The 13,335-nt window shown below is 43.9% G+C and overlaps 1 protein-coding gene across 1 annotated transcript; it reads left to right on the top strand.

Annotated features, from left to right (window-relative positions):
* The first annotated feature begins 3,263 nt into the window (after window positions 1–3,263).
* Window positions 3,264–13,127, top strand: LOC106034131 (high affinity choline transporter 1-like). The gene is made up of 8 exons (XM_066989880.1): window positions 3,264–3,856; window positions 4,857–4,970; window positions 6,669–6,824; window positions 7,325–7,473; window positions 7,991–8,134; window positions 9,125–9,278; window positions 10,231–10,448; window positions 11,763–13,127. The coding sequence occupies exons 1-8, from the start codon at window positions 3,679–3,681 to the stop codon at window positions 12,282–12,284; spliced, it is 1,635 nt and encodes a 544-aa protein (XP_066845981.1). The 5' UTR covers window positions 3,264–3,678; the 3' UTR covers window positions 12,285–13,127.
* Window positions 13,128–13,335: the final 208 nt, after the last annotated feature.

Raw genomic sequence — 13,335 nt, forward strand, 5'->3', positions numbered from 1 at the left:
CAGCTCCTCACAGAGAGCACTGCAGGCTGCTCTCATGGGCAGGACTTCTAAAGAAGAAATCTACATCATCATCATCATCATCATCACAACAACTTCAATATGGACAGAGAGCTGACTCGACTAAAGATAAAATATCGTATTTCAGAACTTGGATAACTACCGATTTTAAATGTGGAGTATTTCTTTTCAAAATTGAAAGAGTTATTTCTGTGAAATCTAAAGGTATATTTGACTGAAACGTATTTTGTGTTGTACACGTGAAGAATTTAGTAAAACTAAGGAACTCAATATTACTCTACATCTACCTTTTATCTATCTACCTACCTACCTACCTGCCTACATCTATGACTTCACCCTAAAAAATAATGGTCAAAACCTCACACAGACATAATGACCGCATATGCATTTAATTTTTCCATTTATGACTCGCCGTGGAGTCTCACCACACAGATTCACACAAGAAGCAGAAATGTGTTACTTTCTAATTGAATTATCCCTCTCCCTTCTGCAATCATAATTTGTGCAGATCAGCCCCCTGCAGAGCTGTGTAGGTTGGAAGAGAAAATACTTATAACAAGTGAGAAAAAATGTGTTTCTGGGATTGACTTGGAATAAAAATAAAACTTTAAAGCAAGCATGCTATCTGAAAAGCTGTGTTTCGAGACCAGTGATCTGATGTTTTAGCTGCCAGGGTCAAGGACGTGATTCAATACTCGGGCTGGAAACCACAGGCTGGTTCACAGGGTCTCATTGCAGGAGAAACTGTCTGAACATTTTGATGCAAATGGCTCAGATGCCTCAGGCCCCCGTGCTCTGTTTCTTTTGACACACGGAGGGAAACAAACCAGTAGAAAGGTTGGTCCCTGCAGATGTCCTTGTGCCGTGGCTTCTGCTCTGCTGTCCTTGCCCAGCCTTGCTTCAGTGGAGCTGCTCGTGGGCAAACACTCCTTCGCAAACAAGCTTTAAAAAAATCCTGAAAGAAATGGTAAATAAAAAAAAGCCCTTTCCAGATTGTCAGAATACTTTATTACATGTCACACAGAGCACCAGCTCAGTGGGCTTGTCCCCTTCCATAGGAGCCGCAGGGGACAGCCACCCTTCTGAAATGCCCGTCCCCCAGGGGACACCTCTCACCCCCTCAGCTACCCTCTCTCCCTGTCCCCATGGGCCTCAGAGGGGTGTCTGAAACCCATCATCAATAGTTAGCACGTTTCACCCAGAAAGGCTGTGTGTTTCACCCACAAGAGCTTTTCTGAAGGCACAGAAGTGTTTTGTTCATCTTATTTTCTTCCAGTTGGTTAGCTGCAAAGCTGAGTAGCTGTAAGTGCTCTCTACAGTGCAGATCATTTCCAGCATAGACAGAAAACTTCCCTGGCACCCAGCACTCCTCAGTATCTTCCAGACACCCTTTCATTTTCATCTGTTTAAATTGCTTACTGCGGAGTTTGTGCCATCAAGATTAAGTGATAAGGAGATAGTAAGGGCCCAGTTGAGTATCCCACAGGTTTATCCTTAGGGCCACTGGAGATACCCCAGAATACACTAGCTGCAGGTCTAGAAGGACATGTGCCTCCCACAGGAGCTCTGCGTTATCTGCCTGCCCATGGGGACATGTCAGAGGCTTTAGAGCATCTCAGGTGGCACCAGACATCTCCATATTACCAGCCAAATCAAGCCCTGAAACACCTTCTGGCTACCTCAACACTGTCCTTAAAAGCAGACCTGAGTATAGAGATCTGCCTTCACCCTGTCCTGCCTCACAGGGTGACCTAAAATAGGTCACTGAATCACATCCCAAAACTGCATATTTCTCCCCCTGGGTTAGGCAGGGAGCTCGGAGTGGCTGGCGCAGCGCCTGGCACCCTGAGCTGCAGCCCTTCATCACGAGCAGGAGGTGAACCCCACCTCCCACATCTTTCAATAACCGGGATTTTTTATTTTTTTTTTTAATAGACGCAATATCTGAGAGTCACCTAGTGGCAAAAGGGCACAACGACAAACTCAATGATGAATCGGTCTTAATACGATCTGATGCTTGTACAATTTTTCTTGTGGGCACTGTATGTCAGTAAAACCACCCCACCTCCAGGAGCATTATCTTATGCACAATTTTTCTCTAGTCTCCTCCATCCCACTCTGTAGTTTTTGCTTATGTTTTGTCCTACCACATCTGCCCTACACCCCTTTAAGTCTTTAAATGAAGTTTCCCTTCAGATTTCCATGCCTGCTATTTTATTTATTTATTTATTTATTTTTAACATGAGATGATAAAAAGTAGAATCAGTCCGGATGTTTTCAGCAGATGTCAAAGAAGAAACTCAAACCTTGCTCTGGGCACTCAGTATTGGTAGACCTGGACATGAAGGATGCCATGCCAGGTATTTCCTTCCATGTGTTTCTGGCTGCGGATAATGTTTTAAAAGATTATTTTTTATTTTTAATAAAGAAGGTTTAAAATCCACTTCGAGCAAGATTCTACCACTTTTTAGCAGCTTCAGTTAAGGTGAAAGAGAGTGCTTCCAACTATCACCCAGAAAATGTGCCCTTAAATTGCAGCGTCCCTTTTTGCACATAAATAATTAGGTCAAAATTAAAACCCATCACTCAGTCAAAATTGATTATGAATATAAAGGAATATTTTCTTTCATGGCAATTTAGCTCTGCCACTGTCACTTCCAAGAAGCTCCTGGATGTCTGTAGGAGATGGCACAATGCAGAAAGCCTTCCTAAACATTTGGGCTTTTGAACTCCTGCTCAAAGCCAATCTCTAGAGAAAAAATCCTTGATTTCCCCATTGAAAGGAGCTACCCACTCCACAGATGAATGCAAGTACCCAGGAAAGCCAAGCAAGTGCCCTAAATAAGGCTGGTTTTATACACAGTCATTTTTTTTTAGAACCACATCTGGACAGATTAAAGGCATTCACAGGGCAACCAAAACTGTATACATGGCAACTGTATAATATATGCAACTGACTTAATTCCTTAATGTATATAAGAGTTTTTCTCAGTATTTTTTTCTGTTTAAAGAGAGCTTCAGAAAGGAGGCAGGGAAACCCTGCATTTTTCCTGCTGCTTTCTTGTACGTTCTATCAGCACCGTGCTCTGCTGCCTGTTTTCAGATATCAGAACACAGTTCCTTCAGTAGATCAGTGCTAAATCTTCTTTCCCTGCTCCCTAGCTTTATTTTGGTCATTATTGTGGATTTACTTCAGTTAACTTTAGACAAATTCTTAGTTCTATCTGCTGTGGTAGCCTTGTACCTAGAACCTAGAAAAATACAGATTATTTTCATACCATTGCATATCAGACAAAATATAACATTTCCCCCATTTAAGCCAAGCTAGCATTACCCCTCACATCAGTGCTCACTGACTCTCAGCAGCACTAATTCCTACTCTCTTGTTCCTTTCTTCCTGTAAGAGTTGGGTATTTCCTGAAGAAGGGGAAAGACTGAATTGCCAGTAGTCCTCCAAGACAGAGACTCTGCATCCTGTTCTCAAGATTTTTGGCTTCATAGCACTGTTTTATACTGTATTATCTCTTGCAAAGTACAGTAAACTAATACTTAGCAGTTTCTTTATGAAGCAGCACTATTTTTTTTTTCTGATTATAGCCTCTATCAAATAATATTGTCATCAATTCACTATCCATCTATGACTAAATTAAGCAACAGAAAATGGCTCTAAATATGCCAGGATTGGTATCTTTGAGTGTGTTTTTTACCTTCACGTTGGCTACGGGAATCTGGGCTTCATGGAAAAGCAAAAAGGATCAGCAGAACAGAAACCCAACCGAAATGGCCCTAGTTGGAGGCAGGAATATAAATGTTTGCATTGGATTGTTTACTGCAACTGGTAAGTTTTCTTAAAGGACTTTTTAAATTCTTCTTAAAACACACGCATCTGGGGGACTTCTTCCTTTCAAAGCAGGTTACCTCCTTTAATGTCAGGGCAGATTTTACTTGAGCGTGGCTTTAAAGGAGTATGGTTTCATGAATCATTTTGGGATGGATTCTTCTAAACCTCTTCACACTAAGCAGAACCTAATGTTTATGTAGATTCTTTTAAATTAAAGAGCTTAATTTAAGAGTTTAGTTAAGAGTTAAAGAGTTTAATTTAGGAGTGCCTGAAGAATGACAGTTTTCATTAAGGAGGAGTGTGGTCTTAATCTTGAACCAGTTTCTGTTATCCGGCATTTTACACCTGTAACAATCTAGTTTTGTGTGGAATAAATTTCTCCTGGTGTTGAGCACTGGGGTCTCACCTACCGGGAAATATAAAGAGAAGTTTCCCTGCTGACCACTGATCTTTTCTTCCCTTTTCCCTCCTTGCTGCCTGGCATTATCTGAAGTTTGATTTCCTGACTGTTGTTTGTCAAAGGCTGTCCAAGAGATATTTGTCTGCCTGTGCTGTAGGTTTGCTATTCTGACTGCAATGTCTGCTTGCATTTGTTTTCCTAATGTCTATTTTGTCAGCCTGTGTAAGGCTGAAGGATGGTCTATCAGCCACAGCAGAATAACAAAAGCAATTCTATTTTCTCCAGCAAAAGCATTCCACTGAGAAAAATGAAATGTAAAATAAGTATATTCAAATTGCCTCTAAATGTCTAGACACTGAGGTTTTCCATAGAATCACAGATATTCATTTTGAACCTGGGGAATTACATAGGGTAAGATTCTAAGACTGTTACCCTCATTGAGCAGTACATCTCACTTATAGTATATAGCTTATGAAAGAAAAGAGGAATGTGATTAAATGCTTGTATGAGAAAAATATTCACAAGCTCTCACTGTTCTACAGGACTAGATGAGGATGCACACCATAAGACTTACCTCTGCATCTTTCGTGTTTACAGCCACCTGGGTTGGAGGAGCATACATCAACGGCACAGCTGAAATTGTCTACCTGCCTTCAAAAGGACTGCTCTGGGTCCAGGCACCCCTGGGATTTGCCTTGTCCCTTGTCATTGGTAAATAATTCACACAGTAATCGGGACACAAAATCTTTCTAAAAAATCACGAGTGTATTAAGTTGTGTAACAGTCTATAGTACATTTTAAAAGTGATTTTGTTCCCTCAGTCTCTGAAAGATCCAAAATAAGCATTTATAATGCTGTCTCCTGACCTGAAACATAAGAAATCAAGGTAGCTTGGAGCTGGCATAGAGCTTTGTCTGTTTAAAGCAATTTATGGGACAAAAATCTTATCTGAGAACTTTGGGAGCACGTGGCTATGTGGATATCTCCTTTTCACCACAGCCTGTTAGTCAGAGACTACTGAGAGTATCAGGATCATTCACATTTTTTCTTTGAAACTTTTGTGTGACGAAGTGATACCATTTCGATTTCCCCACTGAACAGTCTCATCTCGGTATGAACGTGTGATGCATCCAGCTGTGTCTCACCTAACAGCTGCTGTTGAAGCTGTGACCCACAGCCTCCTGGGCGAGCTACTTTTGCAATATCCTATATCTGTTCCTAACTCCAAGAATTACTGAGCTCATGCCGAGGTTCAGCTGTCTTGCTGAGACCAAGGTTTCTTCCAGTCCGCACTGAAAGTTATGCCATAACTCTCTAGAGACATGGGAAGATGAAAGCGAGGAGACCTGTGTAGACCTTGCACAGGGCTTTCAGAAAATACAATAACCTTTTTTCTCAAGTCAGAGAAAAGAGTGCAACTGACGTGAATATGAATCAGGCTTGGAAATATAGTGCCAGCATTTCTTATGTGAGTAATTCTTACTAATGAAATTGAAGAGTGCAGGTCTGATCCTGCAATCTTTACTCAGGTCAGTAGTGCCCAGACAAGCAGTCCTGTTGGCTTCAGGGTTAGGCACAATACGTATTCTTTGCTTTTAATAAGACAGCTGCATGACTGAAGACTAATATTTAGATGAAGGTGGGTGAAACTCAGCTCTGTGCACAGATTAAAACAACATAATTCTGGGAAGAGACAATGAAGCCACCAAAATGAAAATGTAACCGGAAAAGCAACATATATCAACATGTTGCATCACATGGTCAAGGACAGAAGTTTGTCTATTTTTAGCCAAATAGGCATTTTCAATACCTCTTTCTGCCAACTGACATTTTCCAGGGGAAGCATTTCAGAAGACTGTGTGTCTTTGGAGATGAAGAGGAGACTACATGCAGGTGTCCTCTGAGCTAATGCATGAGTTCCTGTTAGAGTCAATGGAGACGTCCTCCAGACACTCAGTGGAACTAGATTTCAGCTCAGTCTTAGGCAGACATTTAAGACCAAATTTCAGTTGCTGAATCATAGATATTTTATGCTATTTAGGATGCCCTAGGGGATCCTATCTGGCCTACAGTAGCCATTCCAGAAACATACAGGTCTGCCAAAAGTGGAGGATCATATCTGCCAGCTGCAAGCAGATGCCCCTGATAACCTAGAACCTATCAGATGGATGAAATCCCCCATTTAAGCAAATGAATTGAGGCCCCGGCACTTGGTTGGCTGCATTGTTCCCTGTAACCCAGTATGTACAGATTTCAATCTCACTATAATGGTCTGAAATACACCCTATACTATACCATACCATACCATACCATACCATACCATACTGTACTATACACTATAGTATTCTTACACTTTTCCTACCATAAAACACATGTAAAATTCTATTAAAATGTCATCACTTCTGACAGGTGGTTTCTTCTTTGTAAATCCAATGAGATCCAAGAACTATGTGACAGTGATGGATCCCCTCCAGGAAACATATGGGAATGTGATGGGAAGCTTACTCTTCATTCCTCCACTTCTAGGAGAGATGTTCTGGTTTGCAGCTATCCTGGCATCCCTGGGTAAATAACTGCTTCACTTTTACATTTGGTAAAGGACATATGGCACAAATAGAAGAGTGTAATACACGTGAGGTAATTGAGTTGTACAAAGCTGTGGGAAGTTGTGCTTCATGTCTCATTTTCTGTGAAGAACAAAAGCATTTCTAATTTCTGGAAAATACGTTTTTAGATTTAAAACAAGCAATGGTAGTATTGTATCTATGCATGATATTATAACAAAGAGTTCTGGCAATACGATTTAGTACCTTCATCTTGCCTGTGGGAGAGAAGAAGCATTAAGTCAGACTGACTTGGCTAAGGCCATGCAGCAAGGTAGTGGCAGAAGCATAAAGGGAACATGGGCTCCCCTGGGTCCTCGCTCTGCACACTTTCCTCTAGACCACGCGCTCCTCAACCAGAATGGTGTACTGGCATCAAGGGAATAATGTAACTTTATTTATTCTGTATGCTGAGTGTATGAAATCTGTGATAAAATACTTGACCACTATCATTTTCTGCAGGAGCAACAATGAGGGTCATTTTGGATATTGGAGGCTCTTTGGCTATCATCCTCTCAGCATCCACTGTCATACTCTACACTCTACTGGGAGGCCTCTACTCTGTTGCATACACAGATGTCATCCAGTTGGTTTTCATTACCCTCAGTCTGGCAAGTCCTGTGCATTTCTTTGTTACCATTTTCCTAACCAAGGGACAAAATCCTGCTCTTTTCAGTATGTCTCAGGCCAAAAATAATTCCATCAGTACTGTTCCTTGCACTACAGATCCTCTTCAGGTCTCCTGAAAGGTCTTACTGTCCTTAGGCATTTTGGACAGTGTTCACACGAGCTATTGGTCTTTCTGGGTGACAAGTTGCTCACACGTAAAGTCAGCAGAGCCTGTCCAGAATAATCTTGGCTGGAAAGGAGAGAGACCTGTCTACTGAAGGCATCAGTTGACCTGAATTAGTGGCTCATATTCTTGATGATGCCATGAACAAGACACATGTAGATTTAGGGTAAGGAAGGAGGAAAAGGAAGTCTCTGAGTCTGGGTTTAATCTAATATTTTATATTTTTTATATATAATGTTTTATATTCTACATCTAACTTGATTTCAATGGCTGAATAAATTTCCCTAGAACAAGGATCTTGGGGAAATGGTTAACTATTTCCATTTCTTCCCTAGTGGGTCTGTATCCCATTTGCTATGATGAACTCTGCAACAGAAAGTATTTATTACACTGCAACTCATAAATATTACCAAGACCCTTGGATTGGAAAAATAGAAAAACAGTATCTTGGAAGGTGGCTGGATGACTTCTTCTACCTGGTATGGAATGTTTCTTGGACGGGTGGTTGGGAGAAGGAAATGTGCAGGAGTTTCTGTATGGAAAGCTTATGGGTTCTTCCAGCTGGTAGTGCTACAATGCACAGGTGGCAGGGGCAGGATGAGGTGTAAAACCTTCTCTCTGCAACACACTGAATGGACTGGGGAGATCCAGGGCTCAGCTCTAGCGTAGGAAAGAAGAGGTAGGTACACTCCATCCTGCACCCATGTGAAGGTATGCAATGTCTTACTCTTGAGTAAGACCATCCAGGCAACTAATTCTATTCCTGGCACCAAATGAGGCACTTTGTATCTTTTGAGAGGTAGGTCTTGCAGTCATGTGTTTTTAACACAATTATGTAAAATTCCCTCTATTTAAGAAAAAAAAAAAAAAATGTTAAAATGGCACTGCTGCAGGTCATCAGCAAGCATGGTGTCATTGGCTCCACTGCACAACTCAGCTTTTGAGCTATCAGTATATCCAAGACTGCAGTGGGTTGTTAATATCTCACTAGGGTGGTAATAGAGACATACAGAAGCTTGAGTTTGTTTGGTGAGGATAGAAACTTCAGATTTTATCTGATGAAATTCATCTGCTAAGTAATTGAAAATGGTGCTTTTTTTTAAAAAATAATTTCTCGTAAGATTATTCTCTAGCTAACTTTGGGCATATTTTTGTAAAAGCTGCATTCCTGAAAAACTTTGCTTCTGCTCTCCTTCCTCTGATTCTCTTTCACCATGCCAATCAACCCTTTTCTCAGCATTCTCAGTCTGCTAAAGCTTTAAACTGTTTTGATCAAAATTTCACATCCATTGCAATTAAAACAAAGGAAAAGGACACCCTCAATGAGAAACATTCAGCCTCAATAGCTAAAGCTGGACAAAGGTTACTCATTTGAAGTGAGGTTTTAATCACAGGAAAGAAAGGATGTATGATGCTCTATGGCAGTCAGGCATCCAGTGGGAACTGTTGCTAACATCTGGATGTTTCAGGTTCTTGGGAGCATCCCATGGCAAACCTATTTCCAAAGAGTACTCTCGGCTGCCTCGCCAGGCCAGGCCAGGTTCATCTCCTACCTCTCTGGACTAGGGTGCTTTTTAATGGCCATCCCTTCCGTGCTCATTGGTGCAGTTGCAGCATCAACAGGTAAAACTGAACTGTTTGTCCCGAATAATGAACGTATTTTTGTCAAAAATGATTAAAACAGGACCCAAATAAGTCCTGATTTAGATTTCCAACTATTTCCGAACCAATTGCCCTAAAGACCCTCTATGGGAGATGTGGCTGCCAAGCCAGAAGCTTGTACCAGAAATGTGGAACCCTTTGAGGTTCAATGCATGACTACTTACCTTACAACAGCCCCAAAACCTGTTTCAATCTTTATGGTGAAATGATTTTTCATGCACATTGCAGTGAGGAAAGAGGAAGGCAGAATATGTAAAACACTGCATAATCCTCTTTTCCAAGAAAAGCTATGCTTGCTTCTCTTAATGTCTTCTGCATGTAAGACGCAGTAGTATTACTACTGATTGCTTTTAATGTTCAGGAGAAAACCTGCTTGGAGGAATCAAGATACTTCAGTCCCATAAACCTACAGCTCCTGCCCAGGAGTTCAGTCCTGTGTTGGCTGTGAGCAAGGGTTAAAGAACAGCCAAATCACCAGACACTTACAAAAAACACCTGAACTTACAAATTCATCTGTCATTAGGGACATCAGAGGAAAACTCCGTTCTCCTCTGAGAGGCCTCTGATGAGTGAGGTCTAGAAGTCTGATCTTTAAGGATCCCATTCCTGGAAACACACAAAGCTTGTTCTATAGACATTCATCTATGTCTATAGACATTTCTATAAACTTTTCAGCTATTTCTGTAGATGCTACTGGGGAGAAGGAAAACTTTTGATATGGTGAGAGTTGCAGCATGCTTAGGGATAACGTAAGAGATGATAAGAGAATCTGACCAATTAATAAAAGTCCTAAAATTCTGAGTGGGCTTCAGTCCTTAGCCCTCTTGTGACTGGTCCTGGTGGAGAGACAGCTTCAGAGAGCTGAAATATCAGTGAAGGATTTGCTGTGACTTTTCCTTCTTCTGTCTTAAAGACTGGAACCAGACAAGCTATGGTCTTCCAAGTCCACATGAGAGAGGAGAATCTGCTATGGTACTGCCGTTTGTTTTACACTATCTCTGCCCAGCATACGTCTCCATTGCTGGCTTAGGAGCCATTGCTGCTGCTGCAATGTCTTCTGCAGACTCAGCACTTCTCTCTGCCAGCTCCATGTTCGCTCACAACATCTACAGAAAAATCCTGAGGAAACAGGTACTTGGTTACAGCATTCAGAAGCTTTGGTGTCAGGTTAGATGCTTTAGTTTCAGGACAGATGCAAATCCACTCTGCATTGTCCGTGATTAGAGGTGTCTGTCCTTCAGCTGCTGAAGTTCTGGAGCCATGAAATGTAGGTCAGGGGTATTCACAGAATCACAGAATCACAGACTGGTTTGGTTTGGAAGGGACCTTAAACCCATCCAGTTCCAAAATCCCCTGCCATGGGCAGGGACACCTCCCACCACACCAGGTTGCCCAAAGCCCCATCCAGCCTGGCCTTGAGCACCTCCAGGGATGGGGCATCCACAGCTTCTCTGGGCAGCCTGTGCCAGGGCCTCACCGCCCTCTGAGGGAAGAATTTCTTGTGAATATCTAATCTAAATCTCCCTTCTTTTAGTTTAAAGACTTCCCCTGCTGTCCTAACACTGCACCCCCTGACAAAGAGTCCCTCCCCAGCTTTCCTGTAGCCCCCTTTAGGTACTGGCAGGCCGCTGTAAGGTCTCCCCGGAGCCTTCTCTTCTCCAGGCTGAACAATCCCAACTCCCTCAGCCTGTCTTCACAGGAGAGGTGCTCCAGCCCTCTGATCATGCTCACGGTCCTCCTCTGGACCCCTTCTAATACTTCCGTGTCCTTCTTGTGCTGGGGGCCCCAGAGCTGAACGCAGGGCTCCAGGTGGGGTCTCAGGAGAGCAGAGCAGAGGGGGACAATCCCCTCCCTCACCCTGCTGGCCACACTGCTCTTGATGCAGCCCAGGATATGGTTGGCTTTCTGGGCTGCAAGCACACATTGCTGGCTCATGTCGAGCTTCTCATCCACCAACACCCCCAGGTCCTTCTCCTCAGGGCTGCTCTCAATCCATTCTCTGCCCAGCCTGTATTCGTGCTTGGGATTGCCCCAGCCCAGCTGCAGGACCTTGCACTTGGCCTTGTTGAACCTCATGAGGTTCGCACAGGCCCACCTCTCAGGCCTGCCCAGGTCCCTCTGGATGGCATCGCTTCCCTCCTACATGTCGACCACACCACGCAGCTTGGTGTCATATACTCAGTAGGGATACAAACACCTACTGCAGTGAGTTTTGCTCTTCATAAAATGAGTGGTAAAAAGTATGGACTAGGATATTTGTGGAAATAGCATAAAACCATAACCCTCAGGATTACAGAGGGCAGCTCCAGTGCTGTTGCAGCCGTGTTCAGAGCAGGAGAACCAGGGTGGCCATTGGTGGTGCCACGTGGAAGCAGCGAGGGCTTGGTGGGAACCCGCCTGGGGCAGGGCAATGCTGTTGTAACGTTACAATCTCCTGTTTTACAGGCTACAGAAGGGGAGGTCTTATGGGCCATGAGGATCTCCATGCTGGTGTTTGGGGCCGGGGCTGCTGGCCTGGCTTTTTACTCCAGCTCTGTCTACAACCTCTGGTTCCTCAGCGGGGAGCTGGTGTATGCCCTGCTCTTCCCCCAGCTGTGCTGCGCCCTCTTCGTTCCCAGCACCAACACCTACGGCTCGGCTGCTGGCTTCTTGGTTGGACTCCTCCTGAGGCTGCTGGCGGGGGAGCCTGCCCTGAAAATCCCCCCTGTCATCCACTACCCAGCTTGCTCCCTCGTGAACGGGACCTACACGCAGCTCTTCCCCTATAAAACATTCACCGTGCTTCTCACCCTGGGGACAATCGTTGCTGTTTCGTACGTGGCCGTGGTTTTGTTTCAGAGAAACCTCCTTCCCCGCAGATGGGACGTCTGCAATGTGCTGGGGGAAACCCGCCCCCTCGTCCCCCTGCGCTGGGTGGACAAATGGACAGGTACCCAATCAGTTGCACTGCAAGAGAATCGTGATTAATTGTGGGGCCTCGTTTGAAAGGACACACTGCTTTCAGCAATTAGCATCTGGAGCTGCTTTTCCCTTTGCTTTCTCCAGCAATGAATTATTTAACGTCCTCGCAGAGTAATAAAGATGCAATCCATTCATGCAAGGAGAATGAGTGAGCGCAAAGTCTGACGTGATTAAAGGTGCGCGGTGGTGGAGCATGATCGTGTGGCGGTGACCACGGGCCCAAGCAGTGGCTGCTCCAGGGTGTCCCTGATTCCCCACCCGAAGGCAAGGCTCCAACATTTATGACAGTCTCAAGTCACATACTCTTCTCACCACAAAAGAGACACATTGATGTTTAATAGATTAGGCATTCTTGATTTAAAGGGAAAAAAAAAAAAAAGGACAAAAAAAAAGGTGAGTAAACCTATTCCCATTGAAACAGCTAGAGTTTTAGTGTAAACTTCCCTGGGGAGGGAATTAGATATAAAACACAGATTACTGAATGCCATGCAATCACCACAGCAGTCAATCAGTAAGATCAGTTCTACACTATTCTTTGTATGCTTTAGAAGCTTTCCTTGCTATCACAATATCTTTTGCGTATGCTTCTCCCCAGCTGTGGTCTCAGGTCACGTAGGCAGTCTGCTGTCACATGGCTGAGGAGAGGACATCCCCCCTGACCAGGACTTGGTCTGGCAGAGCAGAGGAGCAAGATCACAGAATCACAGAACGGTTTGGGTTGGAAGGGACCTTAAAGCCCACCCAGCTCCACCCCCCTGCCATGGGCAGGGACACCTCCCACCAGCCCAGGTTGCCCAAAGCCCCATCCAGCCTGGCCTTGAGCACCTCCAGGGATGGGGCATCCACAGCTTCTCTGGGCAGCCTGGGCCAGGGCCTCACCACCCTCTGAGGGAAGAATTTCTTCCTTATATCTAATCTAAATCTCCCCTCTTTCAGTTTAAAGCCATTCCTCCTTGTTCTATCACTGTACTCCCTGATAAAGAGTCCCTCCCCAGCTTTCTTGTAGGCCCCCTTCAGGTACTGGAAGACAAAGCAGAAGCCTTTAATTACTGGATTA

The sequence above is a fragment of the Anser cygnoides genome, chromosome 1, assembly GCF_040182565.1.
Source record: "Anser cygnoides isolate HZ-2024a breed goose chromosome 1, Taihu_goose_T2T_genome, whole genome shotgun sequence".
NCBI lineage: Eukaryota > Metazoa > Chordata > Aves > Anseriformes > Anatidae > Anser > Anser cygnoides.